At 49.2% G+C, this 25124-nt stretch overlaps 1 protein-coding gene across 1 annotated transcript in view; it reads left to right on the forward strand.

Annotated features, from left to right (window-relative positions):
* Positions 1-301: 301 nt before the first annotated feature.
* LOC119382554 (putative fatty acyl-CoA reductase CG5065) overlaps positions 302-25124 on the forward strand; it is a 39557-nt gene continuing 14734 nt past the window's right edge. The window contains exons 1-3 of the mRNA XM_037650304.2: positions 302-556; positions 16753-16869; positions 20861-21036. Coding sequence (XP_037506232.1) covers positions 476-556; positions 16753-16869; positions 20861-21036 — 374 coding nt within the window. The 5' untranslated portion in view covers positions 302-475. The remainder of the gene's footprint in view (positions 557-16752; positions 16870-20860; positions 21037-25124) is intronic.

A 25124-nucleotide genomic window follows, 5' to 3' on the forward strand; every position in this document is an offset into this window, starting at 1 on the left:
CGGGACGTAAAGCGCCAGAATCTCCGGTGGAGAGGGGGCCCGTCAAAAGAAAGCATGTTCTTCTAGGAAAGGGTTGCGTTTCTGTACAGGTGAGGGTTATGGCGAGAAGAGACGAGACGACGGACAACTCTCTGTGTTCGCTGGCAAGGCAACCGACGTAGCATGTGCGGAAACGGGTGTCAGTGCGAGGCGGGGGAGAAAGTGCAAGGGTGAGGTCGCGCTCTCGCTTCCAATTGGATCGCTCGAGGTCACGTGCGTCAGTGGCAGGGTATATGCCTCAACCGGAGGTCCGCGTAAAAGAAAGAGAAAGCAGCCAGTGACCGCGTCGTCGCGAGAGAGTGTAGGGACAAGCGCACGCGGCGCGGATTTTTTTTAGAAACTTTTCTCGTGTGGGACGGACGTTGGGTGGGCAAGTCGTCCACGCGATCGACACACCGGATCGAGTCGACGACGCGTTATATCGGTGCCCACTAACATGGAAGGCAACTCGGAGATCGCGGAGTTTTTTACAGACAAGTGCGTCTTCCTCACTGGGATCACTGGATTTCTCGGGAAGGTAAGCTAGATACTGACACATAATTTTTTTCGGCTTTTATGCATCGGTTATCACTACAACTAATGGAATCGAGAGTCCACCGATTAAGTCACACTGTCCGAAAACGTCTCGTGTTCGTCATCTCCTCTAGACGAGGAAGCTGTTCAGTGATGAGTCACTGTTTGTTTGCCTTGAAGGTTAACTCACACTTCCTTTTTTTTTCTTGTGACACATGTAGATACGCTTATCTGCTTGTAATGCCTCTCCGAAACTTGTGACCTGTAAACAAACGATGATACGTCTCTCGAGTGAATATTGTCATGGCGTTTCTACATCTGTTATGCCTAACACACGAACGGATTCTCGCAATATTTTTTTTTCGTGTATGTATTTGACATTTTTTCATGCAAGCGTTTCGGTTATAGCCAATCCGTTATCATACGCCCCCGTGTTTCGTGTAATGGTTTGCCACTTAAGCCTGCGTGTTGGTAGCGAGCTTCTAGAAGTTCTCGTGCGGGAGGCAGCCACGTGTTGCTAGCACGGACCTTTCCCCACGATCTGTGCAGTTTGGGCGCCGCAAAATGCAGGCGGCGAAGAGCGCCGCTGTAGGTGACTCGTGTGAAGTTGTTTCAACCATTACCTGCGACACCACTGTCGACATTGCAGGCTGCATAATGTCCTAAACGATTCTCGTTCGTCATAAGCGCAAGGCAAACGATCAAAACACGCGCACTACGCCGAACGGATCGTGCACGAACGTAAACACAGCGCGGTGATGCTCGGTGATGGCGGACGCAAGACAGGAACTGACGTCACTTGCAAGTTACGTATACATTACGGCAAACTTTGGGTACACAGTTGTTGTCCTAGAGAGAAGTGTGCGGTTATAACGTGTCTTCCAGCACCCATCACATCTGCTACACTTCACAAACTGCTGAATAAAAGAACTAACAAAAACATTTAGATACTGTTCGCCGATTTATGTGCCCGCGAAGTGTTGTAATCTGCGCACCATATGACTTTTTAGCACGCATATATGGCGTTACTCATAATCTATGCAGCGTCTCTTACCGTCATGACGTGTTTACGCTCTCCCTGTTTTGTCATTTCTTCTCCGCTTTTCCGCCACCAATCCTTCAACGGGGCTTTGCTGTTCTCTGTCGCGAACATGTCCGCGTTTCCCGTCCTATCCCCACAACGCAGGGCGTCGTGTAGGCCAGCTTCTAAACACCCGCGTTGATATCTGCACATTCCAGCAAAACATGCTCCGTCGCTTGCAGCTGACCGCAGCACCAAGCTAGCTGACGTGCGTCCACTGCTGGAACTCTGCTGAGATTTGAGCCGCTGTCAGGGCTCAACTGCCGATTCTGCCTTTTTTTTTTCAGTATCCATATGGTGTATTTCCGTCCGAACGTGGTCGCGTGCACCGGCCATGTATCACTTTGTAGCTTCCAGCGCTGCACATTCTGTCGTCTTCGTGTCAGAGTCTTCGCGTTTCTGGGAGCAGCACGGCGTGGCGTCTCCTTCCCCCTTCTGCCGATAGCGCATATGGTCACGTGTTTACAATGCCACTTATTCCATTCCCCCTTGGTCTTCCCCACCCTCTTCGCGTGCAGTCTTTGTCATCTTCAGCGTGGACTCCTTTGTTGTTGTTCCAGTTCCCAGTACCACCAACCTTTATCTGCGCATGCTGCAGAGGATTACAGACAGTGCTTCGGAACGAAAAAGATTGAAGAACCTGTTTCGACTCGTGGGTCCCCTCGCATGTTCGGGACACTTGCCATTGTGCGGAGGGAAAATATGGCAGGAGGCTCTGTCAACGACCTCTTCGCTCTTTTTTTCTCCGCGAAGATTTTGTTATTCCTTCAAATGTTTGTTAAAACCTTTGTGCGAGAGAAAGTTTCTGACGGACCTTCTCGCTTTTCAAAAGGACGCATGGGTGTCGGCAGGGGGGCGGGGAGGGGGCTGCAATAGGAGCTCCTTCCTCCCCCCCCCTCCTCCCTGCCGCGAGGCAACACGGTTTTGCACCCGCCCGGAAAAAGTCCTGCCGTCGCCCTTGAAAGGATGGTTTCATTTCTGCACTGCGGCGACAGGTGGATATTTGCAAGCATGGCATTGTTTGAGATAGAGAAGCAGGGAAAGGTAGATAGGTTAACCCGACGCACGTCCGCTTTGCTACCGTGCACTGGAGATAGAGGGATAAAGGGGCGAAAACAGAGAGATGGGTAGAATCACGCGCACACTTGGAGGAGCACATCAAGTCCCGTTCAGAATTTTTTGGGAACGCATTGGTAAAAGCACTTGAGGCCATTTTAAAAAACGAGAATTGCAGCGCGATGCTACCATAGACAAAGTAAAAGAAAACAAGAAAAAAAAGGGGGGTAAGCTAACAGTAATAGGGTTCCTCACGATGAAGAAGGAGTAGGAAGTGGTTCCGCGGAAGGACACCACGGAAGTGGTTACAGCATTCGCCTCTAGTGCGGGAGGGATTCGTTTTAGGTGCTCTCACCTGGCGCTCGGTGTTCTGCGTACTCAATCCTCTCCACTTTCTTCTTTCACTCCCCTCCTCCAACGATGCTTGAAGGAAAGAGACAGAAAGACAAGAAGGTTACAGAAGAAGCTTCTGGTTGGCTACCCCACACTGGTCATTGGGCAAGTCGAATAGGAAGATGAGAGATAGTAAAGGCAGGAGCCGACAGCACCTATTCCTGTTCATTCAACCTCTGTATCACATTATGGTTTGCAGAAATAAGCGTCTTTCCGTCTCCAAAAGTGTACGCCTGGTTTTTCCACTCGCTTTTTGTGGGCCGGGCATATATGTCCTTGGCCCCATAGTCGGAGCCTAACGAGGCGTAGCTTTTACGAGGGATGCTTGAATGGTATATTGACAGTCGGCGGTAACAGAGCGCGCGAAGAAATTGTGACTGCCCGAGCAGTTGGCCAGCAGCCAGTACAGGAATCCGGTGCAACGATAGCGGAGTGACCACGGCAGAGACTGTAGCCGTCAGCGACGTGGAGCCCGTCGTCGCCTACCGAGAACCGCCAGCGACACGGTGTCGACTCCTCAACGGAAGTGCTGGCTGGTGGACTGACTTTTAAAGCACATTAATTTTTTTCCCTCCATTTATTAGCGTTTCTGTGCAACAGTCGATTAAATAGTTCGGCCAGTCCACTTGTGCGGACAAAAGTGGTGTGACACTTGATTATTTTCATGTTAATGCTTTCGAATCCTTTTATTTCCTCTCATAATCTCTCGCATAGTGTGTTTCTTAGGGCTCTCGCATATCTTTATGTTTATGTATTTGCGCTTGCCTCGGTTCTTAATTAAATGCTTGTTCCTGTGTTCTGATTAGCAAGTTCCAATGTCTGACCTTGAGTGTATCAGTCTTCCTCGACGTCACCACGTACACGTGACGACCCTGCACGGGTCGACCGTCGAATTGAAATGTACATAAATTTTAGATGTGGGGTTTGGCATAGTAAAGAAAAGACGCCACTTGCTCGTGGTGAGAGTGAGTGGTTTAAAGGTAAGAAAGACGCCTATTTCGGCAACCCTTAAGTACCGATACAAACATTTTGTATCGTGTTTTTCATTTTGCAATAAACAGATAATGACCCACTTAGAACGAACTTCGTTTGCTCGAGAATGCGACGGTTAATGAACAAGGCGAAAACCTCGCATGGTTCATGAACAAAAAATCCGGCATAGTCAACACGAATGGTACCAAAAATCACCTGTGTCGCATACAAGCATTTCACGGAGGAAAATTGAAGTTGATTAAATGTGAATTAACGTGGCAAGTGTACGTATGCCAAGTGATTAGAAGTGATCGCTAAGTGCATAACGTGAATCGAGCGTGAATTAAGGTGCACTAAAGGAAGTCGGAGGGGAATTAAATGCGAATTAAATGTTGCAGTGAATGAACTGCGAGAGCACAGCCTTTCGCCTGTGCTCTCCCTAGTGTTAGCTAAACAGAAGCTGCCAATTATTTGGAGACGCACGCAGTTGCGGTTTGGAAAGCGCTAGAGAGGCGGGACCTCTCTGCGTGTGTGTGTGCGAGCGGGCATGTAAGCACAGCTGGCCACGTGAGCACACAGAGCCCTTACGCACGCGCGGTACTTCGTTGACAAGTGCGGCGGCAGAGAGCGCACGCGAGGAGCATGGTAGCCGACACAAACTCGCGTACGTGGTTGTTCACGTCATAGTTCTTCAATCATACAATTGAACCCAGTACTTTCCGCATTGGAGGCGGACGCTCTACCACAACCACTGCGGCTGCGCTTGACGGCGCGTTCTTGTTTAAGCCATGCTAAGTGTTGTGGGTGATGCACGCCTCGTCGAAGGAAGCCAGCCGGTCCAACAGCATGCCTTTGTTGCATACCAAATAACCGGACAGCAGCCTGGCTGCCGGTGGACAACTAAAGGTCAGATCACAGAGTGGCTCGCATCTAGGCCGTCGCAGCGGCTTATGAACGCTACGGGTGGCGAGGGAGATAGCTGATAAGTACAGAGAGCGCGAAACAGTACGTGGCGTCATCACACTGCGTCACTGATATACCACATCCCCCCGCACTTAATCACACACTGCTAACATATGCACGCACTCAGAACCTGTAACGATCAGGCTGTCGTCGTAGTCTCTTCGGGTATGGACAACCATCACCGTTGCTTGCGCCGTTAGCTTGTGCCGATGCTTGCACTGTTTCATCGTCACTTGCTGGCACATTTGATTCGGATGCCGGTTGTTGCTGTGTTGGGAAACATAGTTAGGGCTGAGCTGTCTTGTACAATGTGGTTACGATGTCGCACCCACTCGTAAACTCCACGCGGCGTCACGACACTAAGTCTGTACGACACTGGTCCCGTGCGGGCTAGCACTGTTGCTTGCAGCCGCTTTGGTCCCGCACGAAAGTTACGCACTCGTACTTCATCACCTTCGCTGAACACTGCTTCGGAGCGGCTGCCTCGGCGCCGGGACTGCTGGAACTGCCGACGTGCGACGTTCTCCTCAATGGATGGTCTGACCAGGTCCAACCTGGTGCGGAGCCTCCTCCCCGCGAGCAGCACGGCAGGCGCTTCTCCTGTTGTAGCGTGTGGCGTGTTGCAATAGGCTAGCAGAAAATCCGCTGCTCGGACGGTGACGTGCCATGGCTTGCTTTTCGGAGCGCTGACTTCAGTGTCTGGACGAACCGCTCGGCCAAAGCGTTGCTGCTTGAATGGTATGGCGCGGTTCGCACGTGTCTCGTGCCGATGCCCTGCAGATAAGACTGAACTTCAGCAGACGGGAATTGAGTACCGTTGTCAGACACTAGGGTCTCGGGAAAACCAAATCTACAGAAAACATCGCGCAGGCATGAAATTGTAGCTTGTGTCGAAAATGAAACTTCGCTCTCTCTCCGATAACCGAAAGCTTCGGCGACAGGTGATTGCGCAGCTGAGTTAGCAGTTCTTCTAAAGACTTATCGGACGGTGCCGCGGGAGCAGTTAGAGACTTCAATAAGGCATACGTCTTCGGCCCTATCACGCTTATGAAGACGTCCACTTTATGCTTCTCGTCAACCTGGTTAGCTCGCAAGAATGACTGAATGCGCTCTTCGTAACTTGGTCAATCACCGGAAGAGGCTTCGAAAGGACTTGCCCGAGCTGCACAGCCATGCATGGTGGGCGTACTTGCATGCGCTCCACCGCGTCGTCGCCTAGACCGGGCTAGGGTCACCTTAACCGGGCTCTTCCTCGCGGGCGTGCTCGTTAGCTCCAGGATCCTTGCTGCCGCGGACGCCCTGAAGTCCTCAGCCAGAATCCATGTTCCAAATCCGATCTTCGTCGCCAGTTTATGTTGTGGGTGATGCACGCCTCGTCGAAGGAAGCCAGCCGGTCCAACAGCATGCCTACATTGCATACCAAAGTAACCGGACCGCAGCCTGGCTGCCGGTGGACAACTAAAGGTCAGATTACAGAGTGGCTCGCATCTAGGCCGTAGCAGCGGCTTATGAACGCTTCGGGTGGCGAGGGAGATAACTGATAAGCACAGCGCGCGCGAAACAGTACGTGGCGTTATCACACTGCGTCACTGATATACCACACTAAGGATCTTTCGAACAGCGCTCCGTAAAGACTTCGCGTGAGGATCAAGCTAGCGCGAGTATGTTTACGTTATACTGAAGTTCTCTAATTTGGTGTTAAGGATGGCGACGCGCGCCACCTATATTCTGTGTACATTGCGATGCTGCTTGTTCGAAACCGCGGGCAGAACGCATATATATGCTTTGCTTTTACGAAACTTTATGCTTTCAATGCCCAACCATGGTTTACCTTACGAACGGACAATGTGTTGGCTGGAGATAAAATAGGGTCTTATGAGCCGGGTCCCCAAAGCGGCTTGCGTACGTACGCCGTTGCGTTTCTTTGTATTCTCCATGGGTGCGGCTGAGAGTATATACAAAGCATATTCGATGGAGGCGAAAATGTTTGAGGCCCGTGTACTTAGATTTAGGTGGTCGAAATTTCCGGAGCTGCAGCGTCTCTCATAATCATATCGTGGTTTTGGGAAGTTAAACCCCAGATATTCATCATCATCTACGCCCACTGCCACTGCCAATCAACCCGGTCCTGTGCTTTCTGCTGCCACATTATTATTATTATTATTATTATTATTATTATTATTATTATTATTATTATTATTATTATTATTATTATTATTATTATTATTATTATTATTATTATGAGAGTTCAAAGGAACGCTGGAACGCTTGTCTGTGTTCTAGAATAATTTTTTTTTTATTATTGGAAATGCACCATTGTTAATCAGCTGCTTACGGACAGTCCCGATGTCACCTGAATGCGCGAGCACCTTGTGTCATGCCCTGCAGTCTGTGTGTGCTTGTTTTTTTCCAGAGAACCGATATTGCTCGTTCATTACTGCCATGACCGTGCTTATGGTTGAGTCCTCCGAGTCGTTTCCACGAGCCTTGTTTTCCCTGAGTGAAGCAACAAGATGTGGCCCGTCACGCAATCGGATTCGCCACGTGCGCAGCCTTCCGCCGCTGCGTGCGTCCATCGAGCTTCGGGCACCTTTTCCGTCACGGAATTTTTATTCCCATCGCTTCCTTCATCGCGTATGTGATTAGCTCTCGGATCTTATCGCCCCTCCTTATTGGCTTCGACTCGCAGAGTCGTGTGCTTAGCGAAACTTCAATATAAATCACGAAGTACCGATTCTATCCGATGAAGCTCTCTGCTGAGGTCAGCTCGCAAGGAATCTATAAACTATACCGTTCAAGGTCCGTCGTCGCCTGCAGGAGTTCTACATTCCTCATGATCGAGACAACTGGACTGGATGATGACAGTTGTAAGATAGCTCGAAAAGGAACCATTCGCGCTACATCTGTCTTTTTACTGCGATTTACCGGCTGTCGCATTAACAGAGTTTTAGTTCCGGGGACCCCACGCCGCTTGCGTACGCATACTCCTTCGTTCCTTTGTACTTCCAGCCGCCCCCAAGGAGAGAGAGAGAGAGAAATGTTTTAATGAAAAGCTGGAGATGCTTGCCTGGCTATTCGCCTGACATGCTACTCCAGGTGCTGGGTGATGATTATGATATATACACTGATAACCGCGCACACATACATAGACTACACTGTTTACAAAGTTTCGGTGAGGCTTGCGGCCCGCAAGAAAGTCAGCTGCGCTTTCGTGGCGCGTAACGTACAGGTGTACAGGTGCTGCCCCCAAGGAGAATGCAAAGGAACGCAAGCCCTTGCGTTCCTTTGCATTCTCCTTGGGTGCGGCTGGGAGTACAAAGCAACGAAGGCGTATGCACACGCAATCCTCTTGGGGTCGTCGGCACTAAAACTATCTTGTAGCGAATTTTATTACGGAGTTCTTTGTGTTCGTAAGGCTGTTGCGTTCGTAATGACGCCACGTTTCACGTAGAGCGCGTGTGCAGAGCATCGCTTAGAGCGCATGTGCTTCTGCACATGCGCTCTATGCGAAACGTGGCGTCAGTATGTGCGCAACACACGCAGTACAATATCTCGCTATATTTAATGCAGCAACCGGTAGATCGCAATAAAAGCCAGATCTAACGCAGGTGGGAGCACCCCTTCGTGTTCTCTTGTTGTTCCCAAGTACAGGGTAGCCAACCGGATATTTTCCCTGGTTAACCTCCCTCTTCTTACGTACGCAACACTAAAGCTTGCTAATAAGAAGGCTCTGTTTGTCTCTACGCGCTGTTTCCTCATATTACATACATGGTATGTAAGACGTGACTCCTATTTGCGAGTCGATATAATAAATCATTGACTGCATTACTTGTGGTGCTCGGCGCTCGACAAGGCCTTATAAACTAATCCTAACTATAGCTTCATCGCGCTGCTTCATGGTTTTCCTGCTTCTCTGTGTGGCAGTACAGCATGACTGAAAATAACTTTCATGATAGCACTGCCTCTTGTTTTTACTTCTATCAGACCGCCGAGGTGGGAGCTCCCTAGTTTCACGCAACGCGTTCACTTGGCAGCGGTGGCGCGGGCTAAATTGCGTGCTCCGAGGCTGGTCGTTGTCCAACGTTAGCTGCGGGCTAAATCTTATCTATCGGAAGTCAAGAAACGCCTCTCGCAGGACGGTGCCGTGCCCTTGTGGTATGCGAATGCTTCAGGTTATGAGATTAGGCCAATAATGCGTTAATGGACGCGCAGAGAAGCGAGAAATTACGTGCTATAAAAAGAACGGGAGTGCGCACTTGCAATCACAGTCTATATGAGAGGCACCGCAACCGTGAGAACCGTGTACACACCTTCGATACGACCTCCACGAGAACACTACATACATATGTGATCGCGTGCCTGAGCATGCGCAGGGTTCTCCGGGTCAAGTATCACCGCAGGGGTAAAGGTGGGAAGGAAGCAGCTCTTTGAATGCAACATCAGGACTCCTCGGCTGTCATTGTTGTCAAGAAACATGCGCTGTCATAGCCCTCATAAATGACGGGAAAGGTCCGACCGAGTAAAGAGCAGAACTGACGTCCCCCTTTAGGAGAGTGTCAGCGCGAGTCCAAGCTATTTGCTGCGTGTCTGCAAGTAACTTGCACTGTCTTGAACTATATGATGAAGCCGTAATTGGTTCTAGCTCTCGAGGCGAGTATCGCGTGGGCATTCATTCGCTGTATACGCCTTACAAAGTCGTTGCAAGGTTGACGCATCGTGCGACCTGTCAACTTTTTTGGTCAGCACACAACCTCATTTTAACCCCTATTCGCAGCACGCGCACGGCACAGGCCCGCGATCTGTGTCCATACTTTCGACAGCCAGTGATGCCCGCGGAAGGCGACGCAGAATTTTCTGTTGCCGCGCGGTGCAAATGTAGACCGGGCGTATATAGCGCGGGGAAGTTCGTTCGTCCAATTCCGTCGGGGCTGAGCAAGGGCGTCCGCGGAGAAAGTGGTTCTCTCTATTTCTATCGCGCGGACCTTGAACAGGGAGGTTAAACCCGGGAGAATTATGCCGATGGAAGCCGATAACGGCCCGGCCTTGATCGCGAGACTCGTGACGTCACAGGAAGCGGTCGAATTGTAAAACTACAAACGTCAAAGATATATGTGTGGTGCTGGCGGTTTCCGTGAGACCTCCGCATGAGTAAAGCATTTATTCGCACCATATTGGGCTGAGCAGCCTTACTGCAGTTCTACTGATGCCGACGGCTTGTCCCCCCGCCCGCTAGATTGCTTGTCTTTCTTTCTTTGACCTTATGGACATAAACAACCTAACAACCTCCTCGGCCTGACATTAGTATTGTCAGGCCGATAACCATCGTCGAGAGATAGGTGCAAGGTTGATGTGAAACGCCTCTCATTACCTAACACGGAAAACATTGTCGCCCGAGGTCAGAATCCCCGAAACACGCATTCGTGTTTTATATGGCGACTTCGCGAAATACAAGCATTGCGTGAGTCGAATCGGCAAATGTTACAGGAAGTAAGCTTTCTTCCTTTCTTTCGAAGCACGCTCCCCTTCTTGCGAAGGGGAGTGGAATGTTGGGGGGGGGGGGGGGCTGTCATGAAAGCTGACGTACGCACTTCGGTAAAGACGATGCGCTGGCGCAGGAATGTGTGTTTCTTGCAAAAACTACCGACCACCTTCCAGAAGAAGATACAGCTCCCATTGAGCAGTTTACCTTTCTCGCCGCCGCTGTGCTTGTTTTGCAATGGATCTTCAATAAGCCCAAGCTTCCACCTTAAATATATTCCCAGTATCTATGGACATATTCGCTTCTGTCACGACGTCTTCCTTTTACAACGCAGCTACAAATGGCACTTGATTTTGAGGCGTCCGTCCGCGTACAAAATATAATCCACATGACCTCCTCCGAAGGGACGATGACGTCGCAATGATGACATCGTGTCTTCATCATGACGTCACAGATTGCCAAACCTCACTTTAAAAAAGACGTCATCGTGACGTCATCAGTTGACATCGTCGATCGGTCAAAGGCGGGCTGATCCCGGAGTCAGTGCAACACCACGTAAGGTGGAGAAAGCTTCAGTGCAGCGGTACACGTTTCGTGCGTGTTGCACCACATCAGTCGAGTCTATAGGCGCTGCGTTGGTGCGGTCTTGCATGACATGTATGGGTCGACCGCGCATTGTGAGAACGCCCGAGGAGCGCTTATGAAGAACGCAGACGTGAGCAGAGACGGTAGTGCGTCCGTCAGCTGCGCTAGTCAACCACGTTCACAAAGTGGAATGGCTCCAACTTTGTTTCAGTCGCACATTCCTTATACGTTTATCTGTATAGCGCCCATGGCATCTGGAGCGTGTCGTTTTACCGAAGTTTGCATGATATGGTGTGATACGCCAAGGTTTCTAAGTGGTGCGAACTGCGAACTACGCTAGCGTGACCCAGCATTTGGCACTCGTGTCGTTTAACCGCTCGAAGCATGCAGTGGGCACACAGAGACTCCTGACGTATACAGTGCTATTGCTAATGTTACTTGTGAAGGCTCGGTGGCTCCGTGTGATATGATTTGGAATACAATTGACCGGAAGGGCAAGAAACCTCGAAAACAGAGTCGGCAGAACGCAAGAACATCTCTGTGATGAAAGTATAGCGACACAAGAAATAACGTAGAGCCATCATGAAAGAGAAAAGTACGCTCCATGAACACGCTGAGAAAGCTGAATTCAGCCATCGCAGTTAAGACTCGCTAAATGAAATTGACGCTTCGGGTGGTATAAGTAGCGCTTTTTCTTTTTGTACAGGAACACAAACCACAAGCACTTGTGCTTTGTGTGTCTGCGTTCCTTTAAAAGACCAAAACCAAAAAAGAAAAATAAATAAAAAAATAAAATAAACGCGCCCTATCTAACTCCGTGGACTTGTCCCGACAAGCTCAAAGTGCCTGCCAAATGAACGAGTGCGCATGAAAGTTAGAATTGCAAAATTTCGACTGCAGTCCTCGATGTCAAGTTACATTCATGGACGGAGAAGAAAATTGGCAGTGTCGTGGAATAGCTGGTATGGACCACAGCTGAGAGAAGGGCATGCGCGATAATACGTCTGTGAAAGCGTTCTGAGCGTCTCCTTGTTTACCAGATTCCATTGCCCGAGTCCGGAGGGCCAGTGTTGTCCGCACTGTGTGCGGTCCCTAGTCCATAGCTTGTCTGTTTCGTTTCGCACTATGTGCTTCTATGTTCGAGGCTTCTAATTTCCAGACTCCCAGTTTAGTTGCGCAAACTGAGCTATCATAAACGTGTGTAAAAATGGATACGAGATTGCTTAAGCGACATTACCGGGAGCGTTGACTTCGGTGACGCAAGGAATGAACGGCGGAAACATCTGCCGCGAACCGCGGCAGCGCAACAACCACATGCTATACCGTTCATTTTGTAGATATAACATTCAGAGTGCGCGTGGACGCCATTCACTGAGGTCTCGTTTCGTTTTTGGATAGCTGAATTTAGTGTTTAGAGCACTGGCGTGGGTAGAGGGGTTCAGACCCCCCCACCCCACCCTCAGATTTTTACATGTTCTGTGCGTATACAGACTCGTACAAACGAACGTACAGGTGGGTCCACTGTTAAAGGGAACACTCGAATGAGCCCCCTTCATTTTGCTGGCCCCCTCATTCCAAGTGGATGTGCAAACGTTGTTCGTTCAAGGTACTGGTCTGTCAAAGGGAGTCGGAACTGTCAACCACCAGTAGTCTTATGTAAATCTAAGCCACTGTACTGTTGCAAGAGAGCGATATCCTGACATGCCCTGAACGCAATTGTTCCCTTTAACAGTGGACTGACCTGTACATCAAAGGGGGTCGGACTCTCACCCGCCCCCCTACTCCGCAAGAAATTTCTGGCTACGCCCCCTATTTTGCAGTCATAGCATAAATGCCCGGTTGTGCTTGTTTCCTTTTTCTTTCCTTTTTTTTTGTAATGCGCAGCATTACAGGAAGCAACGAAAACAGCGTGTAGTGCAAGTTTGTGTTCATTATACATCCAGTTGATTATTCGCCATTAGCGTGAATAACAAAGCGCAGAAAGTACGGCTACAGCGCAGCAATGTCGACAGGCGAGATGGATAACATGTTCGGAAATGGCGAAAAGGAAAAGAGCCGCCGTTGCGTTACACGACTTTGAGACTCAGCCTGGAGGTGTATGCTGAGGGCGATGCGCATATTTAGGCCGACAACCCTGAACAGCTTGGTTGGTTAACGCCCGAGGTTCGACGACTCCTGGCTTGTGAGGAAAGCGTGCTCTCTGTTACTGAAAAGAAAAGAAAGAAAATGAGAAAGCGTGTCGTCTGTGCCAGTTAGATCAAGATACGAATGCACTGTTTACTACGCGCGCGCACTTTCACTTTCCGAAAGCATTGGCGCGAACTGTTTCCTAGATGTCAGTTCGATCACCTTATTTCCTTCTTTATCTCTGTGTTTCAAGGTAGTTATTTGTCCCCAACAAGGCCCTACATTAAACCAGGTCAACCATAGAGGTATAGTTACGTAAGGAGCGCTATCTGTTAGTCGGCGATCGCTTTTACTACACAGCAAACCTACTTAACCTGCCGTCAACCCAAGGTCCGTCACTTTCTCCTTGTCCTCGTTAAATATCACGCCATCATCTACCCCTCGCTCGGATCAGGCGGCATTATGCAATAGCGAACTGTAACACCCCTTTGCTTTTTACTGCCATAGGCACGCACTGCCGTATCACTTCTGCGATGCCGTATCGCGTCCCGATCGCTAAGCTTTGACTCAAGGTGAAAGAAACCACCGTAACCGGCATAACTTGAAGAGGACAGCACGTATTGCTTGTGGGAAGCATAATGTAAAAAGCCGGCGCTTGACCTCCGACTAGTTCTGGACGCCGAGCGAAAACACGCCGGGCGTCATCGGAGCCTCCGGGGAGGCAACGCAGCGTGCTTTGTTGGAAGCAAGGTGTTCGGAAGGCAAAGTCCATTTTTCTGCACGCAACTTGGAGCGCGAAGGTTGTTGCGCTGACGTCAATGTATTATGTGTAAACGCTATGCAGGAGGCCGTGCAAAAACGACCCGTTATGTAACCTCGTTCGAAGACCGCGCGTTACATAAGTGCACTGGTGCTTTTATATTGCGCTGTCTTCATGGCCGAATCGTCCTGTTGATTAAAGAGACACGGAAAAAATAAAGCCGAGAACCGGACCGGTGTTTTCGTGCTCAGCATCACAACTTGAGATTTTGTTAAGGGCTACGTTTCTTTAATGCACGAGCGATGTCGTTGTCAGGAACTTTTTTTTATCCTCGTCTCTGATTGTTGTTCGCGAACCCAGTGCCAACAGCAGTATAAGGTGAAACAGCTGGTATGTGGACATATCGACTTCAACGCAAGAGTGCTTATGGTATATACTCGGTGCAGAATCTCATTACCAGACAGATGGCCACCTCGCGTGACCAACCTTTGGCAATCCATATGCCTTTATCGACTGGTGTTGTCTAATAGTAATAGTGCTTGATACGTTTCGGCACGCAGCCTGAGCACAATACGCCTCTGAAGTATAACAATGACGAGGGTAACAGGCTCGCCCCTCGTTACATAGGCGCGCGTACGAGGGGGGCAGGGAGCGCACCCCCTAATCATCTGCCCCATACCTTCGCTCAGTCGCACTGCCTCGTCATTATTTAATGTGTACGATTATGGCCATGAAGGTTTCTGACTATAATGGCGGCCGATGTTGCATTCCAAGAGTTGTTTACTTCCAATTTTAACCATCTTGAGCGAAAAAGAAAAAAAAACAGCGTGGCAGACGATCGAGGACGAGCAAGGCAGGACTAACACGGTCGCTGTCCTCATCTCGTCCTCGTATTTCGCGATGTTTTTTTTCTCGTTCAAGATGGAAGCACACCAACTCGCCCAACTATACGTTCTGATGCAAGCCGTTTTTACCCCCGGTAAGTCGGGGACCAAAGGCAGGCCGTTGTGGGGAGCACGTCATCGCTTCATTTTCATTATTGCATCCACTGAGAAGCTTGTTTTCTTTCGAATTTGACTGAAGGGGGGAGGGGGCGCTGCGGTGAAATCCCCCCCCCCCCCTATTGGGGAACTATGCGCACGCCTATAACTCGCTTACAGCCGACATTGCCGCAGAAAGCGACGTGCTCATGGCAGATGCAGTACATAACCCGCTAGTGCCAGGTCAATCGGCTCACTGGTTTTAGACAAGCAAGAGATTCCTAGGTGTTGCGACATGTTGTTGGTTATGTGTCTCGACGTAAATCTGAAACACCTTCGTTACCGGTCTGCCGCTGTTACAGTTCCTGCAAAACGGTCACGCAAGAACGCGAGACGGCAGACAGCACCCTAATGCGTTACATTCTACGCAGTGTCTTAAAGAGAGTTACAGAAAGATTGTCATGTCAGCGTTATCGCGATGACTCGTGCGTCGATGCGTGTTCGGTCACCGTTCCGACCGAAGGCATCCGATTCCACTCTTGCGTTATCGTTTACGCACAAAAATGGCCATATTTCTCTCTTGCTTCCTCGTACGAAAACCCGAACTTCGTTTTCCTCCACCTGTAACCGGAGAGTCGAGGCCGCATCTTCATTTCTTTCTCTCTGTTGGCGAAAGGCCTGGCTATCGCTAAGCACCAACGGGCTTTTGAAAGCTGATCCGGAAACAAGGGGCATCAACTGTTTACTTAGAGGCGCAAGTCTACGCGTAATATTGATGATTACTTGTGCACACCGCGCTTGTTCCTCTTGGCGCTGTGGAAAAAGCCGGCGACAGCGTAAACGTCATTCCCATCGTGCGGGCAGATAGTCGCCTTATAGACGGTGAAAACGTATACGATTGCATTTGCACGGCGTCGCTGTGGATGACCATCGCAGACCGACCTCAAAGAAAGGTCGGTCGGTGTCGGTTTGTGGGGTTTAACGTCCCGAAGCGACTCGGGCTATGAGAGACGCCGTAGTGGAGCACTCCGGATGATTGTAACCGTCTGGCCTTTTTTTTAACGTGCACTGACATCGCAGAGTACGCAGGCCTCTGACATTCGGCCACCATCGGTAATAATATCTGGGGTTTTACGCTCCCAAAACCATGATATGATCATGAGGCACGCAGTAGTGGAGGGCTCCGGAAATTTCGACCATTTGGTGTTCTTTAACGTACACTGAAATCGACGGGAGGGGCCGAAGGGGAGGCCAACTTCCCTCCTCCCCCGTAAATTTTCAATTTTGCATGTGTAGATATACACGCACACATACAAACACACGCACGAACATGCATATATAACAAAAATGTCTTGCCTGAACCTAGAAAAGCTTGTGTGCTGCCAAAGGCGACGTACATTTATTGAATAGCCGGCATGTACTCTGATCCAAACGTTTGTAGAAAATATAGTGCAACTACAACTTCCTGAAGCAATATCACGCTGAACACTCCGCATCTGCGTATATCTTTATGCGCCGAGACTCCAATGGCTGCAGTTATCGGTATGTTTGACAAGAAGCAAGTGTATACCTTGCTATCTCTGTATAGTGAATGCTTAATATAATAGCTCAGATTACTCGAAGCATAGTCGCCCTCTGTTAATGATAAGTAACGTCTTGGAACGTTCCGGTGACTAATCGAATGGCATTAATCTGTATAAAGTCACTTCTAACACACCACTGATGGGTGCGCCTTGTGTTGGTATACTCTAAAGACACCGGTGTCATCTCGGTGCTTCGCTAACGGTTCCCCATTCCTGTTTAGGTGGTGCTGGAGAAGCTGCTGCGGTCATGTCCCGACATCGGCAACATCTACGTTCTGGTGCGTGAGAAGAAGGGTCTAAAGAGCAAGGACCGACTCAACCAGATCCTCAATGAGAAGGTGAGTCATGCGCCTTGTACGACTGGCGGTTTGATCGCTTCTACGGCCATTGTGTTTGTTCTCTTAAACGCCCCTTTCCGCTTCCTAACAGACAGGTCCCCTTTCTCTTGAGAGATATGTGAAAAAGACAATTACTCTTGTTACGATGAGAAATCGTTGAAAATGTCGCTGGAGCCAACGTTACGGCGAGTGGACTTGTCTTCGTAAAAGCAGTTGCTGTCTTGCAGAAGACAGTGAAGAAGGCAGTTGCTGCCTTTGTCCTTGAATTACTCTTGCTAGTCGTACTGTCTTTTATCTCTTATTTTTCTTTCTCTTCAAAATGGCTGCTACAACAGAACTTCTCCGACTAACTACATTCCTGCTCCCTGTTAAGCTGCTGGTGGAGTCACGGTGAATCAAGAGAGCCCGATTTGAACAGGAGTCATTTGATCTATTGCGAAGGGTGCATCACTGATTATTGTTGTTTGATGGCTTCCTCGCCATTATAGCCCAGTCGCGCACAGTCATGACAGCACACATGCGGTTTCGCCTAAATAAGTTCGTTGAGAGACCGAGCAGACGTCGGTTTGACGCCATGATTCTAAATGAGATCGAGTGGCTGCTGCCGTTCGTTATCTGCGCACTGATGTTGAACTTGTATCGATGCAATGACCTATCGAACTCCCCCATCAACGATGTTTTCATATTGATAATCAGGGTTAAATTCTTGCCCGCAGGCACTGTAGATCGGCCAAACAGGTATCTACTACCAATCTCGCATTGCCACCAACAGTCAGCTGCGCAACTTTTCATGTTCTCTTCAAAGGCCTTGGTGGGCGTAATCTTTTGAGTATTGTGGGAAGACGGTTCCGCCGCTGTGTACACGGCCGTTGTTTCTATAAGGAGAAGTGCGTAGGTAGTACTTAATTGTGTATACACACAAGAGCGAAGTGGCGCATGCACCTATGATTTGATGGCGTTAAGCCAGTGGACCAGCGGTTTGTTTGGACGGAGGACACACTTTATAGCCGAAAAACAGTTCTTATTTCCCTAACGTGTGTTGCGGTGCGTACAGCGTGCATGAAGGTAAAGCGAGCCCCACTGCGTGCTTCGCCACGATAGGGTCACGGATGAACGCACGCTGGGAGAAGTGCCAGAACATTGTGCGATGGCAAGTAAGACTGCCGCCTTCACTCTGCCTTGAGATAGTACGAGTGATTCCGAGCCGGTTTTCTTGCTTGCAAACACTCCGATCCTGTACGTGTCACTCTCACTAGACTTTGCTTTCAAGATGAAGGCTATTCGGATAAGAACATTCACTCTAGGTTGGCTTGTATTTGCCCCAGACCCCTCCTATCAATATATTTTTCAAATATCACTCCCCAATGATGGCCTGTTGTCGTAGTAACAGGAGTCAATCTCGAAGGCCACGCCTTTGTACGCAGCGAGAGCCGGAAGCGAAAGTAGGAATCGGAAAACACACCATGGCCGCCATATTTCGGCCATCATCTATAGTATGTCCAACCTGTCCTTCTAGTATGTCTCGTTAGCTATAATGATGAGTGCTGCAGCGCTGAGCAAGACGAAACGACTGCTCTTCATCGTCGTTTCCTTGCTTTGTTCCACGCTGCAGCAATTAGTATTATGCCAAATCAACTTGCCCTAATTTCCTGTAACCGCACCGCCATTCTACAAGGGCAGTAGAAGTCACCGTCTCGCTTCCTCTCCGCCCGCCTGCTGAGATTAACATCAGCTTCAGTCGCCAATTCCGTACAATGAAAACCTGGGTTCCATCAGCGTTTCTTAAATCTTCAGTATCGTCGAAAGGAAGAATTAGGTATTTAAAATTCTTCTGTGATTTTTGTCAGGTTTACAGTACGTAAGGTATACGTGGAAACTCTCCACAGGAACGTCAGAGATGAGGCTATCGATTACTTTACGTCTAGCATAGTTGGCAAAGAGAGCAAAGAAGCAAACAGGAAACATACGAAAAAGAGGTTTGACTGATTTAAACTGTTCGGTTGCCCACTTGCTCATGGGGGTAAGGTAAGGAACAAAAAGATGAGGATAAACGAACTGAAAAGAAAAATGCGATGCACGTACTCGAAAAGCACATATATTGACGCCATTTTACACCTATTTCTGATCTAAAACATCGTCAAAAACAACCAAAAGAGGGAAGCCGTCATCTGACGACATGCTGGCGCCATGAGCAAAATCCCAGCAACGATTTTGTGGTTGGGATTAACCTTCTAACTCGTTTTACAAAAATTATCTACAAATCACCCAAACTTCAGGCAAAGCTCTAATCGGAAACGTTTTAAGACGTGTAGTTAAGTTATAATACATAAATGATTTAGAACTTATCACATGGAACTTAGAACGTAAAAACAGTACTTACCTGTCATTGAGGTACACTATCTTGGCGCCTGAAAGGGACACGCATAACTAGGTGATGAGTCGAGTGAAAGAGTGGTCAATAGCGCTGGACGCGGTGCCTTATTTTAGATGTCTCTCTGTGCTTCCAGAGTAGGTATGTTTGTAAAGCCACCACCGGGGTTTATAAACTTAGAACCGGTCCTCGCGTGACCGTGAGAGAACCAAACCTCGCTCCTGCCGTCAAGAGGGATGCTGTCTTTTGAATTTTGCGCTTTAAGCCCTTCTTTGTACCGGCCCCGACGTATACAGTGACCCTCCCAGACAGCGGTGCTCGTAATCTAGGAAGCTGCGCCTGCTTGATGTTTCGTCCGCCGCCGTGGAGCAGTGGCTATGGTGCTCGGCTGCTGACCCGAAGGCCGCGGGTTCGATCCCGGCCGCGGCTGTCGCATTTCGATGGAGGCAAAATGCTAGAGGTTCGTGTACTGTGCGATGTCACTGCACGTTAAAAACACCAGATGGTCGAAATTTCCGGAGCCCTCCACTATACAGCGTCTCTCATAATCATATCGCGGTTTTTGGGACGTAAGACCCCAGTCTTGATGTTTCGCTGACCATCTCGTTGGAGTTGAAGGAAGAATACTTCTATTTGCTATCAACTTCCGGACGCTTCTTTTTTTTTTTTTTTTTTTTTGGTCAGTCACGTTTTGGGACCACGTTCGACTACCGATCTGCGATTTCCCTCTGCTGTGACGAATAACAGACCTAAAGTCCGAAATCAGATCGAAGTGGGCGGCCTCGGATGCTGCCATGTTGCCACGCTAGCTCCGCTATCCCACAGCGCTAAATCCATTGTTGGCCTGCGTCCACAAACCACGAAGCTCCTCATAGCGTTTCGCGCTCGCGAAGTTCGGACTCACTATTTTATAGCGCGCGCTTGTGTTTTGCGGACGCTATACTGTCTAATAACAGCGTGAAAAATGTGCACACTAACCTAGACAAGAAAAGGAGGAAACGTCGTTCTCTCAACTTTTCTGAATTGAAATAATGACTAGGAGATGCCGGAACCTGCACCGGTTACTCCTCAGCGAATAAAACAAAAGATGGAGAACAAGTAGTAAAAGATAGCACAAAATTGACACGCAGTACGCCAACAGGTGTGTAACAGAATACAAACAGATAGTGCACGAAACACGTCGCTTCCTGCATGTGTCATGATAAGATAGACAAGTACAGAAATGTACATACATACAAGAACAAATATTTCTCATGTCCTATAACGCATAATAAACAGAGAATAAAGGCGACTACACAGCACGTAAAAAGCACATCATCACAAAACCATCATCATCATCATCATATCATCGTCATATCACCATAAACCATCATATCATCATCAGATAATTTTGGAAAACATAACCAAGATTTCTATCGTACGCGGAAATTTCATAGTTGCATAGGATATTTTGGTCCGTGTGCAGTTCTGCGATCTGTCAATATGTTCTTCCCAGGCCAGGCGGGTTGCCGTCAATCCTTTATTTCAGTTACATAGGATATTTGTATCTTTTAAAGAATGTTTTTAATCTGACAAACGTTTCTGCCCCTAATATGGGATTCCTCAATCCTGGTGACGCAGCTGTTCTCCAACCTGCAATGTGAACGGCCCGAGATATTCAACAAAGTGGTGGTTGTGCCGGGAGATCTGCACGAACCGGACATGGGAATCTCCAACGAGGATCGAGAACGCATCATACGAGACGTGTCCGTCGTCATACACGGCGCCGCCTCGGTGCGCTTTGACGAGCCACTCAGGTCAGTTTTTACCGATCATTTTATGGTCATGTCGTCTTTGCCTCCGGGATATAGGAAGCTAATAGTGCTATCGAAATCGGAGTAATTAAATAAATGGCATCTAGATCGAGGAGACTTCATCTTCTGTGCTTCTGGTGCAAGAAGTAATTTTGGGGTTCCTATGAGACCATAGTTCGTGATTTCATCTATATTGCCCCTCGCCCCCCCCCCCCTTTTTTTTTCGTTTGTAGGGTAGGAGGTGGGGTGGCAGAAGAGCTATCAGACTGCCTTAAATACGTACGTTAGTCCCGTTGACTGTAATTGACGGCGTTCGTAGAAGGAAAGATCGGCACCACAGACTGCACCGTCAGAGACATAAATACAACTGGGCCCTGCAACTATCTTTCAACGCGCTGTGAACGCTGTTGTGCCTGGGTTTTTGCAGTGTGTAGGCACTGCACCGATCGTACGGCAACGACCGTGATATTTTTTATACGGACGCCACAGACGACCCTACCCTCAAGGCAAAAGTGGTAGCGGTGGCCGACTGGAAGGGCGATGTGTTATCAGCAACAATGCGCACTGACAATTGCGCAGAAGCCGAAGAGTGTGCCATAGCCCTCGCCGTAAGCGATCAACCCCCCCCCCCCCCCCGATAGACTAATAGACATTATCACAGGCTCCCAGCAAGCATGTCGAAACTATGCAGAAAGCCGTATCTCCGCGACTGCTCATAAAATCCTCCACCAAAACCAAGAGATCCCACTAGTCTACCTTATTTGGACACCTGGGCATGCGTCTCTCCCTGTGAATGAGCGCGTTCATGCGACAGCCTGAGGCCTCACCCTCCAGGCGCCAGCGGAAGGCCACTCCAACCCAGACAAGGTAGAAACGATACCGCTCACATACACACATATACTACGGCACTAAAGATTATCCTGCATAATCTTCTCTCCACCACACGCAAAACTGACCCGTGCAGATGCTGCTGCTTGGTGCCAGCTCCAAACTAATACGTTACCCAACCTTGCACTCCGCCACACTTCCTACCCTACGCAGCATCCCGACCGATGTCCATTCTGTGGAGGACACCCAAGCTTGTACCATTCCACGTAGGAATGTCCCAAACCGCCCGGCCTACCTAGAATACCCATTCGCTCCCCCTCCCAGTGCGAAGCCGCTTTTTCCAGAACAGCCCTGGTCGACCCGCAAAGACTGATTGGCCGGGCCAGCCGGATAGCAGCAGAAAATGGGGCCCTGGACTGAGGGCTCCACCCTCTGGGACTTCACAAGCAAAACAAAAAATAATTTTCTACTACTACTACTGCAGTAGCACAGCGAGAAATTTTTACTGGAAAGGGGGGGGGGGGGAGGGGTTCAACCATATTTAGGGGCGAAGCTCCTCTTAGTCTAACCTTGTCACGCGTCCGGCGTAAGGCGTAACCGGCAGTATACTACGACCCATCACCGATCCTTTGCAAACCGCCCACTACTTCGTCTTTGCAAACATCCCACTACGACGAGACATCCCACGTCTTTGATGATGTACTGGGCTATCGCTTTCATTACTGCTGGGCGAAACCACTGAAGATTTCACGGTGTAACCATGATTGCTTCAGGAGCTTCGCCCAAGCTCTTCATCATTCACCCGTGGATATACTGTGAATTCTTTAATGTATGTTCTTGCGTGCGTATTTATGTGCCTGTGTATATAAACACATGCCAATTTTTTTTTAATTAGAGGGGGGGGGGGAGTTGAACTCCCCATGGCTACGCCAGTGCCCACTTGTATCTTATTGTCACGTTCGCCTACCCAAGTATAAAATAGCATACGTTTTCCGATGTAGAGACCTCCACAAACACAAGATGCGTGGCAGACCTACACTATATGGTATCCACTCAGTGAACCTTTCCAATGCTATATGGTATCCACCCAGTGAACCTTTCCACGTACAATTCAAGTTGAGGTGTATCCATGAACAATACGTAAACATTCTGTACACGCCCAGGTCAAGTCCCCGCCACCGCTTCCGTCTCCGTAGATGTCGTTTTAAACAGTCACATGAATGCCTTCGTGGGAAGGTTTTAACAGGGTTATTGCGCAAGCCAAGAGCGACGTACGAAATGCCAACTGCAAGTAAGGGTAACTTTGGTCGTTATAAAATTAGATTGGTCGTTAGTATAGCAGGGACTCCTTCACGTATTCAACTACAGGGCTTGCGTGAACTGCGATAGCTACAGCTGTAGTTGTAGTTGTCTGCCGTTCACAACGCGCATAACACCGCTCACAAAGGTGCTTGTAAGAATCTCGCCTCGCTTCGTTTCTTTTTTACTATTCCGCTGGCGTGTGTTTGCATGCGTGCGTCAGCTCCGCTTCGTGCGATGCTTAAAGCTGCAGCACAAGAACGGTGTAACTTGTTACCCGCTCTCAGCGTTTTTTTTTTTTTTTATTGCGATAGCAATTATATGGACACTCCGGGCGCATTTTTGGCGTCAGCGCCGCCCTGAGGTCCCTATTGAAGTCCAAATCAATAACATCGCCCAGTGCGTCGTATGTTCTATGGCTCAAAGCGCGAGATGAAACGCACGGGCCGTCTTCCGTTGCGCGAAAGACCCATGGGGATGGCTATGGTATCCCACGGTATACTTTGTCGGAAGGAAAGGTGCGTGGCTTCGGCAGCAACTGCGTACTTTGATCACCCGAGCATGGTCACGCGCGCCCTATCTCGACAGGGATGAGCAGACGGCGCATACATTTGTAACCTGTTCTCAGTTGGCGTTCAGCGATAGACAAGACAAGAGTCGCTTCGCTCACTGCAGTGGGCCGTTTCCTTACGCCAGCGTTTTGTTGAGTTGCGCCAGGTCGAATTGTAAAGGAGTTAGCTGTTAGACTTACTTCGTGTAACATTCCGATTCGCTCATATCGTATTCATTGCTTAGCCCTTGCTGGGTGCCACTGTGATTTTTTCTTCATGTTGCTTTCTTCTTGCATCGTCCATCAGACGACATACATGTCTACATTTTGTCCTCTGTTATCCTTCAGCCTATGTAGACGTAAGAAAGAACAGCAGTAAGCAATAGCTTCCAATCTGCCTGCCTGATTACCTGGTGATACTTACGCCCTTTCCTCTCTAACGACCAGGAAACGCAGAAATTGAACATGCATACCTCGGCACTGCTTTACGACGACCGACAAAATCCTGATTGTCCTAACGACAATTATTCGCGCAGCAAAAAAAAAAAAAAAAAAGAAGACAAAATTTGGCAGGGGCAGACGAGCAGGAGCAAAGGGGAGTGTCTATGCATTACGCGACTGGTTAATTGAGGAAACTTCACACGCGCACGCTTATCAGCCGCCGTCGTTATTGCCTCCACGCAGAAGCTTCTCCCTGGACGAGAGCCAGATATACATATATATAACTCTTGCGTTGGAACGCGTCACAGCGGGTGTCATCAGTCGATGCCTTGTTTTCCGCGCGTGCGGTTGGACACGTGCCGTCGTTCTCGACGTAATCCGTTGGCTCGACGCAGCCCTCCATAGCTGCCCGACTTTCTTGCTCGGTGAAGATCGCGGTCTGGCCGCCCGCAAGAGCGATTATATATTTTCCTCTGTGTTTTCACTTTGCGCATTGTGCTCCGATGGAAGATGAAAAAATCGCCCGCCTTTGCCGGCACACTGACCGGCTGGACCGGTCTTCTGACCGCCTCGCGTGTCGCCCCCATCAAGGTCTCGTTCACTGGAGGATTCCGCACCGCGAGCGTGGTGTATATACGCAAACGACGCTGCTCACTCTATATACGCATGAACAACGCCAACTCTTACCCTCGCCCTTTCGCTGAGAAATCGAAGGGCGACGCTGAACGCGGCATGACACGGCTGCGTGCAGTCACCGAATCACACGATTCATAACATAAATTCGAACGTATGTTTCCAGGGCCTTTCGTTTGTATTATTTTTTCCCCGCGCTAACTTGCGTGTCGTTCGTTCGCAAAACCGAGAGGTGGAAAAACGGAGACTGAGAACAAGCGTAGCAGAGCCAACCGACTTATCTTCGGCGTCTACGTCGTGAGTGTTTTCATGGACGCAGTTCCAGTGCAGTGTGCATCAT

The sequence above is a fragment of the Rhipicephalus sanguineus genome, chromosome 2, assembly GCF_013339695.2.
Source record: "Rhipicephalus sanguineus isolate Rsan-2018 chromosome 2, BIME_Rsan_1.4, whole genome shotgun sequence".
NCBI lineage: Eukaryota > Metazoa > Arthropoda > Arachnida > Ixodida > Ixodidae > Rhipicephalus > Rhipicephalus sanguineus.